At 41.6% G+C, this 18617-nt stretch overlaps 2 protein-coding genes across 4 annotated transcripts in view; both read left to right on the top strand.

Moving 5' to 3' along the window:
- Positions 1–5472, top strand: part of rcan3 (regulator of calcineurin 3) — a 33817-nt gene extending 28345 nt beyond the window's left edge. For both annotated transcript variants that reach the window (XM_084014258.1, XM_084014259.1), the window contains exon 4: positions 2202–5472. In XM_084014258.1, coding sequence (XP_083870384.1) covers positions 2202–2356 — 155 coding nt within the window. In that variant the 3' untranslated portion in view covers positions 2357–5472. The remainder of the gene's footprint in view (positions 1–2201) is intronic.
- Positions 5473–8183: 2711 nt separating this feature from the next.
- On the top strand, positions 8184–18493 carry ncmap (non-compact myelin associated protein). Of its 2 annotated transcripts, XR_014597411.1 has the most exons (5): positions 8184–8529; positions 16222–16328; positions 16750–16834; positions 17524–18220; positions 18257–18493. XR_014597411.1 is itself a non-coding variant. In XM_084013303.1 (4 exons), exons 2-4 carry the CDS (start codon positions 16235–16237, stop codon positions 17801–17803), a joined length of 459 nt encoding a protein of 152 aa, XP_083869429.1. In that variant the 5' UTR covers positions 8184–8529; positions 16222–16234; the 3' UTR covers positions 17804–18493. The 2 variants fall into 2 exon arrangements, 1 of the variants encoding a protein (XP_083869429.1); XM_084013303.1 differs by having other exon boundaries at positions 17524–18493.
- The last annotated feature ends 124 nt before the right edge of the window (positions 18494–18617 follow it).

The raw sequence follows: 18617 nt of genomic DNA, 5'->3' as shown, positions 1-18617 counted from the left end.
CAGCAGGGTGTTATAGAAAGCGTATTTGTCTCGGAAACAATTTGACAAAGGAATTGAGGAGGACATTGTCGAATCATCATTGTTTTATTCTCTGAATTTTTCCTGCAGGCATTTCAGTACAAAGCCTGAGGTGTAGTTTACCTGCTCACACATGCATTTTTATGTAAAACGGCCATTGCGTGCCTATATAATATCGTTATTAAACGCGTGGTATTTTGAAATTGATCAAAATTAATGTTGTCAATGTAGAATTTCCTCCTCCGGCGTTACTGTGCACATGGTCTTGGTCAGGCAGCAACATAAAAGATAAATCAATTGTCTTGGAGCCCATAAATTACATCCAGGGTGCCGGCCACAACTCATCCATGTCAAGGGTGCATAACCTCCATGTGCTGCTTTCTGATATCTAGAAGGAAATATGCACCATAGCCAGGAATGAATGAAGTGTTAATCTGTGCAAACGCATGCTACAACCATTAGCGAACTAGCTTACTATCTACACTGTTTTTTTTGCCTGGGGCCTGTTAGCCTCTTTTAGCATGATGTTATGTACATAATGTAACCATTAATGCATATTTAATAAAAAGAAGAACCCTGATAAATACATCAATCCCTATAGGAAAGGCAATAAAGTCATGAACAAACACTACAAGGCAAACTTATGTCATGATTATGATGTAAATCCGTTTTTTGCCGTTCCCTACATTTACAATTTTCAGCAAGTGTTTGGCGTGTGGGCAGCACGGCTCAGCAGTTACATTTGGAAGGTTCCCAGTCGCCTCGTTCCCCAGTCAGCTTCCCCGCTCAGAAATAATGGCGCCTCGGTCTGCCTCGTCGACAAGATTTTAGATTCCTGCAACCTTTATGAAATGCCACATGAACAGGTGTGTCACGTCCACATTGTCGGCCCATGTTTGTGTATGTGGGCTCATGCTGAGGAAGTGGAAAACCTTACTACTTTTTATTTCTATGTTTAGTTTTCTGCACACTCCGACTAAATCAATGATAAAAGGCAGTAACAAATGTGGTTACAGCGAATATAAGAATATCTCAATTGCAATCGTTATACGAGGAAGAGGATAATTACAATGATAAATACAATAAAACAATATAAATAGTAAGAATAATCAGAGCAACAAGTGAGTAAAATGTGCTTGGAGTCTAAGGAGTCCTCATCACATGGGAGCTCTGAAAGTATGTCAGAAAGGGCCTCCAGAGCTTGTCAAATTTCTTATCAGATCCACACAGTGAAGCAGATTTTCTTAAGCTTCAGGCAAGACATTATGTTCTCGAGCCATTGAGAGTATGTGGGTGGGGCGGCTTCCTTCCATCTCAGCAAAACTGCACCTCTAGCTGGAAAACATTCTAATTCTGTATTCAGTCGAAAATTATCTTCTTTTTTTATCATCAACTAAAGCGTAATTAAACTTCCAACACACACACAAACATACACTGTCCAGTTGAGAGGACCACTTTCGACACTGTTCTTCTGTTACCGTAGCAACGCGAGGAATCAGGAAATGGCTTTGTTCTTGGCCTCACATCCTGGCATCTGAAATCAGATTAGCGGCGAGCTGCAGCACAGCGCGCTGACTCCCTCTGTCAACTCCCCGCGGTAACAGCAGGACTCTATTCACCGCTCGTCTCTGTGTTTGGCAGCGCGGCGAAAAAAAGCAACTAGACCAATTTCCTCTTGTCTGCCAGCTGTCTGATCTCATCGCCATGGCAACAGTGATACAATCTAGCAACTGTATGTTTTTGATCCGCGTCTGGACAAATGACGGGACTATAAGGAAAGTCTCTTTGTGTTCTCTTGAAGATGTGTTGACCGGATCTTCATTAGAGTGACAAACAGGAGCTAATTTTATGCTTTAAAAATACAATAAATACATAAATAAACGACACAAGCGTATTATTTCAACCAGAGCTGCTTAAAGGATATGGCTGTTGTTCACAGTGTTTCCCGTAAAAAGGCCAAAACAAACTGGACTCTAGTTTTTCAAGTAAGCAACACTCAAACAGGAGTAAAAATGCACATTTGTTAGGGACTATTTTCAGCGGCGTAATAACACAGCAACAGTGGAGATCTATGGCACAGAGGAATACGTTCTTATCCTTTAAGTACAGGACATGGATAAATATATTTAATGTGGAATTTTCTTTGGTAACCCCTGCTCTCCCTCCCCCTTGCTGTCTCCCAGGGGAAAAGTACGAGCTCCACGCGGGGACGGAGTCCACCCCCAGCGTCGTCGTCCACGTGTGCGAGAGCGAGACCGAGGAGGACGAGGCGGCGCGGCCAAAGCAGCAGATTGTCCAGACCAGACGTCCCGAGGGACCCCCCAAAGTCTTCAACTAGAGAGGCCTCCCCACCCGATATCGGCGGCGGCGGCCTCCGAAACCGCCCCTTAATAAACCCGCAACACACCTGCCCTCTCTCTCTCTCGTCTCTGCACTCACAGAGAGCGCCGACGCCCCTCATTTCAGTTCAACTACAAGCGAAAAAACAAATCCAACAAACATTGCTCGAAGACGGTGTTTGTGGGGAACGTGGCGATGGAATGAGGTGGCTTGAAGGGGATGGATGAGAATCACACACACACTCATCACATTCTGCGGACAGCGTGGGGAGCGGCGGGCACACTTGCCTCCACCCCACCAACCCCCTCGTTTTCAGCAAGAGGGGCGGAAATACTGTCCCAACGCAGGCACCTGTCACTTATCACACACACTCAGCTCTCATTGCTAGTCCTGCTCAGTAGCTTGATAGTTAGTTAGCCTGTTAGCTTGTACCTCTCCCTTCGTCTCACACTCGTGTGCACAATAATCTTTGGTTCTTTTTTTTTTTTTAAAGCAGATATATAAATTCTGTCTGTTCTTTCTACTTTTTCCACCCATTTTCATATCTGCTCGTTTGTCGCTTCAGCTCGCATCAAGATCGAGTGTGTAACGTTCCCACTCTTTGTCTGCATGTATATACTGTAGTACAACAAAAAAAATACGTACAGAGACACAAAATACTACCACAATATATCAAGAAAAAGGAACCTATGTAACATCACACACACACACGCACACAAACACACACGGCATGAAGCGTCATATGTGACTAACAAAGTTGTGGTGGCTGTTTGACTTTCTTTCTTTCCGCTCGTTTTGGCTTTTTGTCTCTTTTTTTCTTTATTTGGAGAGGTGTTGTTTTTTGCTGAACTACTAGATGTGTATTCTTACAATGTATTTGATACCCCCCCCCCCCCCCCCCCAACACTTTTTGCATGCTTAGTTACTTCTGTAGATGATGAGCTGAGGTGTTTTTTTAAATTGTTGTTTGTGATGACAGGGAAACAATGTGACGCTTCTGACGCAAGTGCATATCCCCGCGCAGTGTTTAAAGTGACGTCTTAGGGGGGAGAAAAAAAACTGAGTGGTGTTTTTTTTTTTTTTTTTATGTAAGATTGACGGTTCAGTCTTCAACGTGATGGCAAATTTGCATTTGTCGCTTTTGTTGGGATTTGATGGATCAGAGACAGTTCATCCCCCCCTCATTTTCTTCAAGGGGTTTTGGGATGTGGATTTTTTTTTTTTTTTTTTTTTTTTTCAGATTCCGTTTGTTGTAATTCACTCTATTGTCTTGGTTATGTCGTTTGATCAAAACCCACTTTCTATATGTGAGGCTTTCTTCTGAAACCTACTACTGCTTGTTTTGCACTGAGTATCTTTTGATATCTTCAAGCGGCCGCGGGCCTCTCGACCCGCCTCCTGCTGCGCATCAGAATACCGCGCTGCTTCTCGCTGTAAATAGCCGAGCAATAGTTTGTGGAAATAGTCCGTTTAGATTTTGTAGTCCATCGGAAAGCATTTTTGCTGAGAAAAGGGAAACAATTAGGTAGCCTCATGAGATATTAACCAAAGCATTCACTCACCCCATATTGTCATGACGACATGAAATATTTTTTTCTTACTCAGAGACACTGATGTATGTTGTTCAAGTGAGGAGAAAGAACGAAATCATATTTTCCTAACACAACTTTTTATTGCATTATTTTTTTATTTCATATTAGCACATATACGTTTTGTCGACTTCAGTGGAGATTTTCACTTAAAAGTCCTCAACATTCGTCGAGGTTAGTTCTCCCCACAGTCCCGTATCATATCAGTGTTTCACCTCCTCGTTTATTTTAATGAAATCTTTCAGTGCATTAGAAGCAACATTAACAAATGTTCCTAACAGGGCTTTTGGGTGTCAGCGGTGAGTCTAAACCTTAATTGTCATTTGGCAGCATGAAAAACTAAAAATACTTTTATTGCTATGTAACAATATTAGTAGGCAAAAGACCGTCTGCATGTGAGCACTTTATCGTCAGTGTTTCTTTGTTTCCTTCACATGGAAAAAGTCTTTTCTGGAGACAAAGTAGGAATCACGTTGCATTTCCTTTCTTTCTTCATTGTGTTTTGTGTGGTTTTTTTTTTTTTTTTTTCAAGCTGAACACCTGGTTAGCCTTTTCACCAGCATATTGCAGTGAGTGAAACACTCCACTTCCTTCTTTGCTAGCGTGAACCTTTGAGAATTTCAGGCCTTTTTTTTTTCTTTTTCTTTTTTTTATCAACAGGAGTGTACCACTGTAAAAGGTGTGGACATGCAGTACAGTTCTAGGTGTTAAATTAGGCAGGATGACACTGCGGGGTCAAATTAATGTCTTTGTTTTCATGTTCGTCCACAAGAAACATTCATCTTATCTGCTGAGAAAGTCAAACAAGTTTTTTTAGAAATGTTGACAGAGTGCTGTTTTATAAGCGCTACAGTAAAGCTGTCGCAGCTCTCTAAGCAGACAGACGATTGGTGGAGCTACTGAGGTGCGTTATGATAAAGAGGAAGCGGCAGAGCAGAAGGAAGACACTCGTGAAGAATTTTTTTACTCGCTGTGGTCGTGGTGGTCACAGTTGAAATGAAAATGTATATTTATGTACATATGCCAAGTGTTTTTTGTTTGTTTGTTGGTTTGTTTGTTTTTTTGCTGAGGCCAGTCCCGGTGTGCAGTTTGTTACGGCTTCTCTTGGCAATGTTGTAATGGAGACAAAAAAAAAAAGTACAAAAATGTGTAACAATAAGTCCTGAAGATGCTCGATCAAAAAAACAACTGTCATTGTGTTGTGTTCGACATGGACTCTGTTTGAATGTTTCTTTTATTTTTCCGGGGAACGTCTAACTAAAAAGGTCAATAATACCGTTTGTCACTGTTGTATCGTTTCTGTTGAAATATGAATATTGTGTCTTGTACTGTAGGATTCCAGAAAACATCGTAGCAAAACAAGCAATAATTTACAGTTCTATAATACCGGTATGTGTATTTTCATGTTCTGTACTTATTTCTCAGAGATGGTCTCTGTCTCTTACAGTATCCGCTTCTATTTGTGTAGTATAATAGCCATTTGTTTCACATAGAGAAATACATAAAGAGTTATTCTTAAAAGCCATGTTTAGTGTTGTTTATTTTAGCGGTTTCTCTTCTTCAGGGGCTTCTTCACACTTGGGATGCAAATGCAGGAACAGAAACAGAATCTCTCGCTAATTCCCAATAACATGCAGCACTTGTTGGATTTATGACACATCGTGTTCAGCTTGCAAGAGACGTATTCATCTGAAAATACCTGAGTTTCTATGTGTACAGTCTGAGAACGAGGCTGGACTGACGGCTGGGAGGCAAGGTTAAAGGGAACGCCGGTGCTTCTTGCTCTCTGGGCTCCGTGGATGAAAAAGATCGCCAGAAGATTCAGGTAATCTTATACTCGGAAGTCTTCTGTTTCCATTCATTCACAGGAATGAATGGTGCCGCCTCCAAGGCTGTATGCATTTCTCTTTATACATGCCTGGTCCTAACTAATTGTGTCCAGCTGTCATACTGTAGCTGAAAGGGCCCCTCTTAAGGTGTTTTTTGTGGCAGCAGCGGGGCACTGTGTCATGCTTTTATAGGCGGTTTAAGGGGGTTAATAGTTGTTGCAGTTAATGATTCTCTCAGTGAGCAGAAATGGATGTGAAATGTATAACTCTGAAATATGAGGTGTTGCAATACATCCGTGACCTCCAGCTCAACAGTCTTTTGAATTTCATCACTGCAGTTTTCCCCCTTGTCAGCCATGAAAATGACAAATTGCACTTCATTGTTATGGGACGGGTGAAAAACGATGTCAAAAAGCAAGCCATGATTTGGCGAAAAAAAAGAACAGGTTGAATGAGTAAAAATATATATATACACATAAAAAAAGCAGATATGTGGAAGCTCCAAGGTCGTAAAAGTTACCCGTTTCCCCGCTGACCCACTTAAAGGTCTAAAGGTAAAAACAGCAGACAGCTGTCAGTATGTTAAAGGTAGAGGAGATTGAGAAACAGCAGTGAGATTAGCCACGCTGCGTCACCCTGTATCTTCCTCTTCCTCTCCGCGACACAAAAAGTCCTCTCTCTTCGTGGAATTCCTCTTAACAATGACCCTTACTGTTGAGCTGAAGATGCGTGTGCACCTAAGGGGAACAGATCAGGTTAACGTGGCCCCCCCGTGGGAGCTAATGGGGCCGGTTGCCTCCAGATTCCTTTAAAGGTACTCTCCAGGATTACACGGCACGGACGTCTCACGCAGCAATCAAGTGATGCATTAGTTATGGGTTACGAGAGTCTATATACAATGAGTTTATAGTGAAGTGGCTCCTTAAAAGTCTACATAATGGATTCGACGGATATCTACTGTGTAATGGGTTTACTCTGACTGGATTCAAACATTTACCGCTGCTTTTAAATCAAAGTCTCCCAAGGCAATAAACTGATAAGTACATTGAGTGTAAACACTTTAATCTCACTCAGGAAGAGAAAGGACTGGCTGTCCCTGTAAGACCGGCTGTTTTATATTGTCAGGACAAAATAAATGTTTTATCTCGTTGATAATGCATAATCAGTTTGCAATTAAACTAATTCAACACAGGATTACAGTGGCAGTTTAATGTTTGTGGTTTCTAGGAAATTCTGAGATTTCTTAGAGGGATATTAGGGCTGTTCTGACACCTGGTCCGGATTGGAAATCTCTCAATGATTAAAGGGATCGCCATTCAAATTTGGACTGAAGGGATCCATTAACTTTGCTCCGGTCAATTTCTATTTGGCCAATACTTTTATTAGCATGCCAACACGCTCAACTTGAGATGCTAATCATGGTAAAGACGAGTTACACCGTTAGCATTGTCTTTGTTAGCATGTTAGCATAATGTCAGCGTCCCATCACTTTTACATTACATACCAATAGGGAAATATTGTCTTCTTCTAATCAGTACGCCAAGCATTACAAAGAAATAACATGATGGAACAGACATATTTGGAAAACGGCCAGCATTATCATGGCAAAACAAACTATATCACATTCTTGCAAGTTTCCAAAAGTTCTGATGAATTCTTAACAGATTAACACTAAACAAGCACCTTCAATCAAATCTGCACATCTGTCCTGGGCAGCTGAATGCAAGGCGTGGGGACGCCAGTATGCACGCATGCAGGCCACGAGGTCGAGGCACAGCAATGCACGTCTGCCCAAACGAAGTTCAGTTCCACTTTCTCACAAAGGCACAACACTGACTTGCTTTATGATCAAGGGCACCACCTAGCCCCTGGAGGTAACATGAGGCCAGCTCCTAAAGACTTGTTGCCACTGTTTGGGGGAAGACTCCCATGGTGGACGTGTCACGGGAACTCGTCTGCTACAATTAGAGTGAGACAGGTAGTAGTAAAAATGCCAAACTTTCACATAAAATGTTAGTAGACGCTGTTGCGTACCCTATGTTTTCTATTACACAAACACGCCCTGTACCCTTTTGACAAGTATTGGGATTCGGTTCACTTTCAACTAAGGCTTTCAACATGCACATGCAGTCTTATTTTCCCCCACAAATGAGAGGCACATGATCAGGAATACAATATATCTGGTTTAATATACCAGATGAGGGGGGTGCACAGAGCCCCGGATATGCACTCCATGTGAGATGCAGCCGCTGTGATTTTGAGAGGCAGTAGTCATGGTGAGAGCCGACCCGGATCAGACAACTCTGAGAGAGGAGTCCGTCTGTCTTTTTTTCTTTTTTTTTTATCAGAGGCCACGGCACGCCTCAGGGCCAGGCGGAAGGACCTGAAAAACCAGCTGCCTGAGATTATTACTCTCAGCGAGGAGCAACAAGTGAGCAAGCGTGGAGCCTCCTCCTCCTCCTCTTCACTCTCCTCCTCCTCTTCACTACCATTCCACTTTCCAAACACACACACACGGAGGGAGCAGGCTTTTTAAACTCTTTTTCGTCCTTTTGTTTCTGTTGAACCCGTGGGACCGTCCTTTCAGCGGCAGCCGGGACTTCCTTCCTCTCTGCTCCCGTGTGCCTGCTGTGACTGTCAGCCCTTCCACCGTTGGACTATGCCCCCATCAGTCAGCTGAGGGAGGGGGCTCTGTGCTGCTCGGGCTCCCATCCGGAGAAGGATCGTGGTTGAAATCACGAGGAGACGGTTAGGTAAGCCTTTTCACTCTTACTTGTTGGCAGATTTAGTCATTTCACATGAGTTGATCTTTTCTGTGTGAGCTCTGTGACTGATACTGTGTGTGGGAGTGTGTGAGAACAGAGGGGGGTGCTCCCAGACACTGTGGCGAGACAGCAGGTGAGTCGCAGGTGAAAGGGAATACCTGACATTCCACAAAACTCATCAACAGATTTAGAAATCCACTTTTACTGTCGAACCGGACCCCATTCGAAGGTTGCCAGCACTATCAGCCTCTGTATCTCTTATTGATCAGTTTGATGGAACACCTCTACTTAATATCTCATCAGCTGCACCCACGTTGTTGGAAAATATGACCGCTGTTTGTACAGCACTCACCACTGTTGGTGATGACGATATATTTATCAATTTTGGACACGTAGCTTTGTTGAAGCGTTTTTATAAACAACAATTTGCAGTTATTTGCCCGGTTGTCTGTGTAGTTCTAAGAATAGAAAGCGTACCTGTTCTTCTACTGTGTTTTGCTCATTAAATCCGTCCTATAGAAGTTAATGACTGTGATTGCAACTGTTTTAATAAGCCTCAATTGAGAGTTCAGATCACTTTGAAATGTCCGCGGGACGTTGGCCAGTTTAGACGGTATACATTGTTATTTTTAGCATTTATTGGTTGAAGTATATAAGCCTATTCCCTCCATCCATCCTCAAGAATATAATATCCACTCATTTTAATAATGGAATAATGAATATGTGAATGCAGTTATAATGAGGCTGTAACTAAATCACCACTGCCCAACCTGAGACATTGAAATGAACTGATTTTCACATTGAAATGAAGCGTAATCCTCTGTCTGGCTCTGCAGATGATAAGCACGGTGCTATTGCATGTACTTTCTTTTGTTATCTTCTTCAACTCCGATAAACATTCTTTGAAAATATGCTTTCATCTCCTTAGAAATCCTTAGCCTTAGAAAGCACTGTTCACACCAGCAAGCAACTCAAAATAAAACATAATCTGGTCAGACATCTTCATTATCTTTATTTATTATCTTCATTTTGTATCCCCATATACATTAACATTTACATTTAGGGTATTTAGCAGACGCATTTATCCAAAGCACCTTGCAATAAGTACATTTGTCGGAAGAAAGTTAAAAAGTATATCGCTATTAGTAATAATACAATTAGTCCCATTGTAGTAATGGGATGGGCAACTCAGAAGGAAACCAGCTCTGCTACATGACTTTATTCTGACTAATATTAGTCATTTAAGGGGCTATAAAAGTATTAGTCCTATTATTGGGTTATAATAATCATGGGAACTCTGAATAAACTGACTGTAAACTAAAAAAAAACACACTATTTGAGCAGGTTTCTGTTGAGGTAATTTCTATATTAGGGTAATTAATCAGATTCCATCAGGACAGATTTTAAATCCCTATTCCGTCCAGTGTTCTCATGACACGGTAACAGTAGCTGTCAGTGGCTGACTCACCCGGATCCCCTTGACTGATCACAGTAAACAATCCAAGAAAAAAACAGTTTTTAAGACTTTCAAAGTGTTAAACAGACCGATTCAACACTAGTTTTGCTTCTCAGCATTCAGCCCATGTAACTTCTCATCCGTATCCGACCATTTCGACTGGACTCGGTGATCTGAACGTGGAGATGTGAGTGAAAGTTAAAGCTGACGCTATGTTCATGTCTTACAGAATGATAAACTGATTTAATGGCTATAAATGTCAGTCAAGATCTTCCACCATTTCCATTTGTTTCAAACTCAGCCGCATTAGATAATGACTGGATCAATCAAACATTTAAAAAAACAAGAAAGAGTGTGCCATGGTCGCCTTTCTATAAATATCCATTTGTCATGCTTTTTTTCGTAACCGCGTGAACGATGCATTGGAAGCTGAGCTGCTGTACCCTCAATGACAAAGTAGTTTCCCTTAACCCTATAGAATGATTCTAAATGGGAATATTTGGTTGAAGTTCATTCTTAAAATCCTACTTGTTCTATCCCAGTTTGGTATGTCAATAGCAGCAGGCCTGTACGTTGTCACCAGAGAACCTGTGAGTGCTGTTGTAAATCCTTTAGTGATGGATTGAGGTTGATAAAAATCACGGTTAAGTCCCTCATCCATGTGACATCTGGAAAACAAATTGTATGTGGCATTTAAATATGACGTGGGGGTGACCTCTGCTGCGACTTCAGACTGTACGCTTGCTGAACTAATGGCTCCACCTGCGTCTTATTAACCTGCTTCTCTCTGGCCGTTTAAAAATTGACTCCAGCCTGCGTTAAACACGAATGTGTGGGCAAACATGTACAGTAACAACGGCTTTGTATGGTCTCTCCTCGTATAAAAAAAAGAGGAAACTAAATTGTTCCTGTTCTGCGTTGAGAGTCTGCTCTCTGAAAAAGCAATAAATGATTTGTTTACTGAGGGTGGAAGAAAGGATATTGAATGTGCCTTCTAAGCGAATAGCTGCAATTTGTGGGACAACAAACAAACTCATATTACAGCCGGGAGAAGCCTGGAACAAGATACTGATGCTAAAGTCACCCGATTAGCTGTTAGCTGCTAAATTCCTTTGCCTGAACACATCAAAAGTATCTTTTAAGTAAGAGTTCAAATGTTCATGTGGATTTTAACTATTTTCTTCTCATACTGCTATTGTCCTTGAATGGCAGAGAGATTAATGCCACTCTTAGATCTGTATGTGAAATTTGAAGCTACCGCCGGTGGTTAGTTAGCTTACATATAGCGTAGCATAGCTTAGCATAAAGGACTGAAAGCGCGGGGAAACAGTGTCACGTGTGAAAGAATGTTTTCTCAGCTGGTTGTGCAAATGATCAGGTCAGAATTGTATTGAGTTTGAAATCTGAATGAATGTACAGAGCGAAATCGATCGGCGGCATCATCTTTCACGTGGTTTTCATGGTTTAATGTTAATGTGGAGCGACACCATGAGGCTGTAGACAAACGGACACCCCACCTAAAATCTAGGAGGGGCAGAATGCGGTGGAAACATTTTGCCGATGACGTTACTGTGTGCTTTGAAGAAGCATGCTTTAAGCATATTAATTATTATTATTATTACGGATGTTCGTGCTGCTCAGGGTAATTATGGTATTTGCTATTTAGGCAGTGCCAAGCAAAAGTTGTTTATGTTCCAGGCGGTCCAGTCGAAGTCATTACTAGGAGGTCCGGTTGAAGCCGTAAAGTCAGGAAGTGACCAGGAAGTAGGATGGTTGAGTTTGGTTTTGTGTGAGGTGTGTTAACTGGAGGTGTTTCCCTCAGCCGAGGGCTCTCCCGATCCTTTCGTGACCTCAACCACACCAAACCTAGCCCTTCTGTTGACACACCCAACCACTACTGACAAACCGCTGGCGTGTACCAGGGCTGCAGTTGGCAACACTGCAAATACCTGTGCATATTGTACAAGAGTAGTAATGTACATGAGATGAGCAGCGATCATCAAATTAACCTGACTGATGGGTTCACATGTTCTTCATAGAGAAGCTTGTTCTGGCCTTTTGTAAAGTAGAAGTAGTGATAAAAACGTTTCTACAGTAACAGGACAAAGGCTAATATGATCACACTGTACCTTTTTTGTAATAAGAAGAGTGTTCAAACATTCAGAAATTCACTTTTTCTTATTGTAACTTATCAAAAATCCGCTTGAGCTAAATATCTCTGTTCTGTATGATCAAAGTGCAATGGGTCAAGGGTCATTGTATAACACAGTGTTTTAGTCCCTTTATCCAACACAAGAAGAAGAAGAACAACAAAAACAGCGGTGCATTCCTGTCATACATTTTTGGGGAATTTACATCCTGATGAATGAAAACGGGAGAATTCTCTGGGCAAGATCACAATGACGGCATCTTAAAGGTGAACTCTTTGTACCTGGACACTATTTTTCACACTAAGGGGAGGGGACAATGATTTGTTTTTACTTGTAGCAGCTCCTCATCGTCAATGTACGTCCACCAAAACTGCTCGGCTCGGATTGTCTTAGAAGTGTCTTACATTATGAAAAAACCCTGCAGAGAAATAAATCATTCTTCTCTACATTTCCCTTGATCCCATCTGTTTGTTATTGTGTGTTTTGTAGAGAAGTCTAGTTCTGAAATCTGTGAAATGAGCATTTTCAATTCAATACTTCACCAATTTAAAAAAAAAAAAAATGTTGTCCCCATCAGTCACTTAGACGTGTGGAAATATGTTGAAAAGTACAGCGGTTAACTTTTAACAGGCCATCCTAATTGTTCAGAGGAAAAAAAACTCCTGCAAGTAAGTATGAAGAGAGATGAAAAAAGTCCTTTATATCATATCTATGACATTATCATTGCACAATAAGTAAAAAAGCCGTCACATCCATAGACCTCTCTAATCACGAGCTACCCTATATTGTGCACGTGGATTTATGAGTACAAAGTCCCTCTCGTCTGCACACACATAAATCAGGTGACCTTTATGTTGTGTATTTGTTGTTCGTAATGTTTGAATTTATGGCGGCGGCGTGGTTAGCAACGTCGCCTCACAGCAAGACGCGGCCTTCTGTTTGGAGTATATATACCGTACATATTGTGCTAGGCCCTCTCAGGCAAATTTGTGATTAAAGCTTTCTCCACCATGTTACCACAACTGTGCTATTACCAACTTCCCACAGCGTCCGATCAGTCAGCGACTTATCAGACACTGTCACCTCTGCAAACAGCCAATATGATATATGTCATTTCTAATCTCTGGCCTTAATAGTGTGTGTCAACACTGGGGCAGTCGGTTGAGCAATGTTTGCCGTCGAGCAGGAAGCTGGATACGGCGTACAGTACACACCGGTATTGAGTACTGGGTTCAAGTCTCAAAACCCCCCTAGCTCGTGGAATCATTTCTGCAAATCTCAGCCCCATCGCTGGAATGCTCTTTGTCTCGGACGAGCGTCACATGAGCGGGGTTGTAAATGGTCCCTTTTACAATGCTGTAAGGATAGACGTACCGTGGAGGTGAAATGTAAACTTTTCCACTCCATTAATGGTTAAGGCTGTGTACACAAGCTGCCACTGTGTTTGTCCATACATTACACGCAGAAAGCCAAATAGCACATGAAAAGGAGCCACGTAACTTATCTCATAACCTCTCCGAATGAAGTGCATTTGAGTGAAAAAAATATATAAAAACATATTTTTTTGCAGAGAGTTAAATGAGAAAATTGATCACTCTTATGTGTTTATGGCAAATATGTATCTGGAGTCAGTAGCTGGTACATTTAGCTTATAATAAAGACTGGGAACAAGGTGAAACAGCTTGCCTGGCTCTGTCAAAAGGCAAAAAAAAAGAAGAAAAGAAATGAGCCTCTAAAGTTCACTTAGTAGCATGTTATATCTTGTTTGTTAAATCTGCACAAAAAGTGATTCAAAGCTTGCTGGGAGCAGTTGCCAGGCAACCAGTGAAGCCAAGAAATACAGGGAATTATCATCTTTATGTTTGCTTGTGTTGTGACGGAGCCACGCTAGCTGTTTCCCCCTGCTTCCAGTCTTTATGCTAAGCTAAGCCCACCGGCTGCTAGCTGTAGATGGAAGCGAGGGTCACATGGATGGTCTCATCTAATAAGAACACCTGCAGGACCCGTGGCAAGTAAGAATCCGGCCTCTGTAAGTTTGTGTGAAAGAGAACACAGAAAGTGTGTCAGCTTGTCTTTCAGCTGTCAGGTGTTCATTAGACAGCCACTGAACTCCCACCTTTTCATTTTTAATAACAGGGTCTTTGTAGCAGCAGCAGCTACGCATGCAACGGGGACGTTTGTAATAATTATTACTCGTGCTTTTTAGGTGAACTCATTCGGGGAGCAAAAGCTACTGTCATGACTTCATTTGATCATTTTAACAGTGACAGCAGTCTAATGCCTGTCGACAACCCCTTTTAACTGATGTTCATGAACTCAACCATCAGAGGTTTCTCCACAGGCAGTGATGCTGTGGAAGGAAAGGTTTTGCATATTTACTTGTATTGAATTTGAATGTAATCAATAGAGCAGCCGGAGAATAGAGGTAGTGTGTGTGTGTCAGGGTTTCCAGCTTTATTAATTGCCAATGCAAAAAAAAAAAAAAAAATTCCACTTCTCTCAGCCACAGTACAGCGTGTATACACCTCTTTGTAGCAATGTTTTAATCCCCTATAATTAACTGGTTTAGTTGGAAATTGAGAAGTCAACACACTGGTGACACATGCTAGAAGGTTTACAAAACTGCCTGCAAAACCATGAAGAAAGCTGCTTTCACATACCAGGACATATAATTAAAGGTAATCACGTAAACAATTATGATCCACAACGCTGAGTCACGGAAGCATGACTCAGCGGTTTGCTATTTGCGTGAAAAGAGGATGAGGAACTCCCATGAGGATGCGTGTGCGGTTCAGTGGTGGAAATGGAAACCGAACTGACATTTTTAAAACAAAGGGCCTTTTGTTTTGTTTTTTTGTTTTTTTTTATGGCAATTAAAACCCCGGTGAGTGCAGGTGGAATCATTTCATGTGACACTGTGTCAGTTCCAGGGAGAACCCTGACCCACAGCTGCATGTGGACCACTTCCCTGGATCCTCCTACACGACAGAGGAGACAATCTGCCGGAAGCAACACATACAGCTCTGAGAATATGCATCGTTGCTGTCGATTAAATGAGTCATGGCAAGCAGTTTTTTAGCAGATGTTACTCCAACAGGAGAAAACCAAAATAACGCGTTTTTCTTCAGTCAATATTTACGTCTGCAGGACAATGAATGTGTGATGATGCACAGAATTGTTCATCATAATGTAAGAACATGTCTGTCTCACCGATGTGTTTCTTATCGTTTATGGAGGAACAAGTTATATCAGGCTTTGAATAAACTGACGATACTTGATAGGATCAGTTGTTGGTTTTAGTCTTTTCAGTGACTGAATTAAATGGAAACTATTACCAGACGTGTTTCTTAACCTACACCGCAGGTAGAGTGCCATACACACAAAAACAATCTAGATTGATAAATAGCATGACAGGTAACAGGAAAAGTGCCTTTTAAACAATGCTGTAACAGCTTTGTGTTGTGATGTTCCTGTTTGTTTCTGTGCATGACTGAAAAAAGAACATTTCCTCCATCGAGGTTGATAACAATGAATGTGAATCCTCCCAAACCAGAACTGTATGTACTCATCCAACACTCAACATTGTTCCCCGGTAGCTCTGTCTGCACGATCAGTCTGATGATGCACATCTAAAACCATTATGTTAAAGCTTTGACATGAGAGACATGAGAGTGATTTATGAACCTGCCGTGTTGTTTTAACGCCAATTGATGAAGAACGAACGCAAAGTCGCTCAATCACGTTCTATGTCGTGTAGGTTTGAATAGTGTATGTATTTGAAAAGATAGCTGTAATCCGGCCAGCACATACAGTCACCACTGGTTAGTATATCATGCATAATGTTCAGGTGAGTTTCTATATCCTAATAAAACCTATAATCCTTCTACATCTACACCCTAAAACCTATATCACATTGATCATCTACAAATCCCAATATTATGTCCTGATTCCATTAGGTCTCCTCACTTTTAATCCGTGGTTTTGACTGTGGCAGAAACCGTATTGCCTTCACATAACTGTGGTGTCCAGTCATGCTGTCAGAGAATATTCAGTGTGTTTGTTTTTTCTGTGCAGGTTATTGCTGAAGATGCAAGCTTCAACTGTCTCACCTGTGACCAACACTACAGTACCTTCCAACACAACCGCCGTCACAAAGACCAAAGAACAAATACTCATCCAGAGTAAGTGTGTATGTGTGTGTGTGTGTGTGTGTGTGTGTGTGTGTGCATTGGATTTCGATAAAACACACCCACGGTGTTTGTTGTGGACACCATCAGATCTTAACATTTCCCTGTATGTCCCAGAGATTACAGCCAAAAAAAAGTATGATAAGCTATTGCGTCACGCAGTCTAATCTCGATGTCTCCAACGGGAGTGGCACCCGTGTATTTCATAGGACATATTTGCCATGTTCTGTTTGCCTGTGAGTGACGCCGTTGCTAAGCTACCACACACTACTTCTGGAGAGTACACATAACGAGTCGCACGGCATGGAACAGAGGGAATGTGTCAAATCTCGAATGCAAATTTTTAGAAGAGAAGCGCCGGCTGGAAAAGCAAACCGCTCAACATGTGAACTGCTCTTTTTCTCTGTGGTTTTAGGTTCCGGGGCAATGATCGCCGTCATCGTCATAGGCATCATCCTCGTTCTCGCCCTTCTCCTGATAATCCTGAAGACGTACAACAGGTGGGGCCGCATTCCTGTTTGACAGGCCGATTCCTGCATAGCGAATGCCACGAGGGTGAAGCACAACAATGCTATATTTATCCACTTCCTGGAGGGCTAGACACCTGCTGCTGTCATAGCCTAATCTTTTTAAATCAGGCTGATAAAAAACATATCATCATATTCTTAAAGGTCAGTTTAGGACACATGCAAGCTGTGGCTTTTCCTTCTGCACGGTGTTCCCTTCTTGGATCGTTATATCAGATATTTTAGAGGCTTCAGGAGGTTAACTATCCAGTATGACAACATATTTACAATATTTACCTCTGAAATAGAAGTATAATGTAGTATAAAATGCCCAATTTAATTTATTTTAATTGTGAAGATAATTACATTAATTTGACCCTACTTTTCTATAATTGATTGTTTTCTTAACCCTTCTAAAAGGTATTCAAATAAAACAATTTAAGGAGACGAACCACTTTGAATAAAGTGCTCATAAAGTTGATATATCAAACTTGATATGAAATGAGGAACGATGAATCTACTCACATGCAGACATTCATTTTGAGGGGACAAAGGCCAAAACAATTGGGACTGGGAATATTACCCATTATGTTCTTTCTTATGTGTCTCCTTGTTGTCATTTTTATGACCACTATGTCTGCTGGAAGTAACTATGAGTGACATTGTGGTTTATTTGCCACCAGGCGGACGCGTGTATCCAGAGTCCTGGGGGCCGGCGGCGGCTCCAAACCTCGTCCCAAGACGTCACTATCCACACTTCACAGCAACATGCCGCTGAGCACCATGGGAGTCAACTCTGTGTCGGGCAGCATGTTTAGTTCGAGCCCGGTCTCGGAGAACGGCTTCCAGCTGCCCAGAGCGGAGCTGAACAGCGTGGAGGGGAACCACATGGAGCAGTTCAGCACCGCCAGTGGATCCACCGTGATCACCGTACACGACACGCCTTCAATAGGAAACACATAGCAACAGGACTGTGGTTTAGTCTCACAGCAGGCACCGACTGACCCACCCGTGACCATATACACTGTGCACTGACTGAATCCTGTGGAAACTCATTCTGTGATGTCACTGTCAATCTTCACCAACTGAGCCACTGCTGGCGACTACAATACTCACAAAAAAACATACATCATGAACAAAACGGTACCATAAAAGGACAAGATGGATTACACATAGCATGGTGCATGATGGGAAACCAAGAATTTCTTCAGAGGAAGCCCTTTTAGCTGCAGTCAGTGTTCAGAGTATGCCGAAAGTGTCTTACAGTTTGCAGATCGCTACTAATACAATGAAGTAAATGTGTAGTAAAGACAGTAATGGCTTGACAAGTCGTACATTTCTGTATTAAAGAGGACGACGGAGGACGGTTCATGAGTAAATGTAGTTTAAGTCTCATTGCAGATTTTCTCTGATTAGTTTTTTGTTTTTAGAAATCTATAAATTGTCTGTATTGTCATTCTTTGTTTTTTTACTTTGTATAACGAAGAGACCACATGATACTTTGAGACATCTGGGTGTCAGCCTCACACGCTGATGATTCCTATTTAGTTGGACACCAAAGGACTTTGCACTTTATTTCTGTTGCTCCCTGTATTTGTATTGTTCGTGGTTCTTCAAATGAAATGAGATGAAAATAAAATATAATATTTCTAATTGTGGCTGACCTGTTTATTAAAATGAAGTGTCATTTGTACAGAATGATATTAAATGGGGTTTAAAAAATATATGTTACCTCAAAGAATGAAAAAAGAAAAAAAAAGTCAGGTGAGATGTGAGT

The sequence above is a fragment of the Eutrigla gurnardus genome, assembly GCF_963514095.1.
Source record: "Eutrigla gurnardus genome assembly, chromosome: 7".
In the NCBI taxonomy this organism is placed as follows: Eukaryota; Metazoa; Chordata; class Actinopteri; order Perciformes; family Triglidae; genus Eutrigla; species Eutrigla gurnardus.
Note: the sequence above shows the minus strand (reverse complement) of the source record. Positions and strands in the feature narration are given on the sequence as shown.

Excerpts from the sequence above, each read along its gene's own strand:
- ncmap (XM_084013303.1), top strand. The coding sequence starts at position 16,235 with ATGCAAGCTTCAACTGTCTCACCTGTGACCAACACTACAGTACCTTCC. Across the intron at positions 16,329-16,749 it reads AGAACAAATACTCATCCAGA|GTTCCGGGGCAATGATCGCC; the intron begins GTAAGTGTGTAT and ends CTGTGGTTTTAG. Across the intron at positions 16,835-17,523 it reads ATCCTGAAGACGTACAACAG|GCGGACGCGTGTATCCAGAG; the intron begins GTGGGGCCGCAT and ends ATTTGCCACCAG.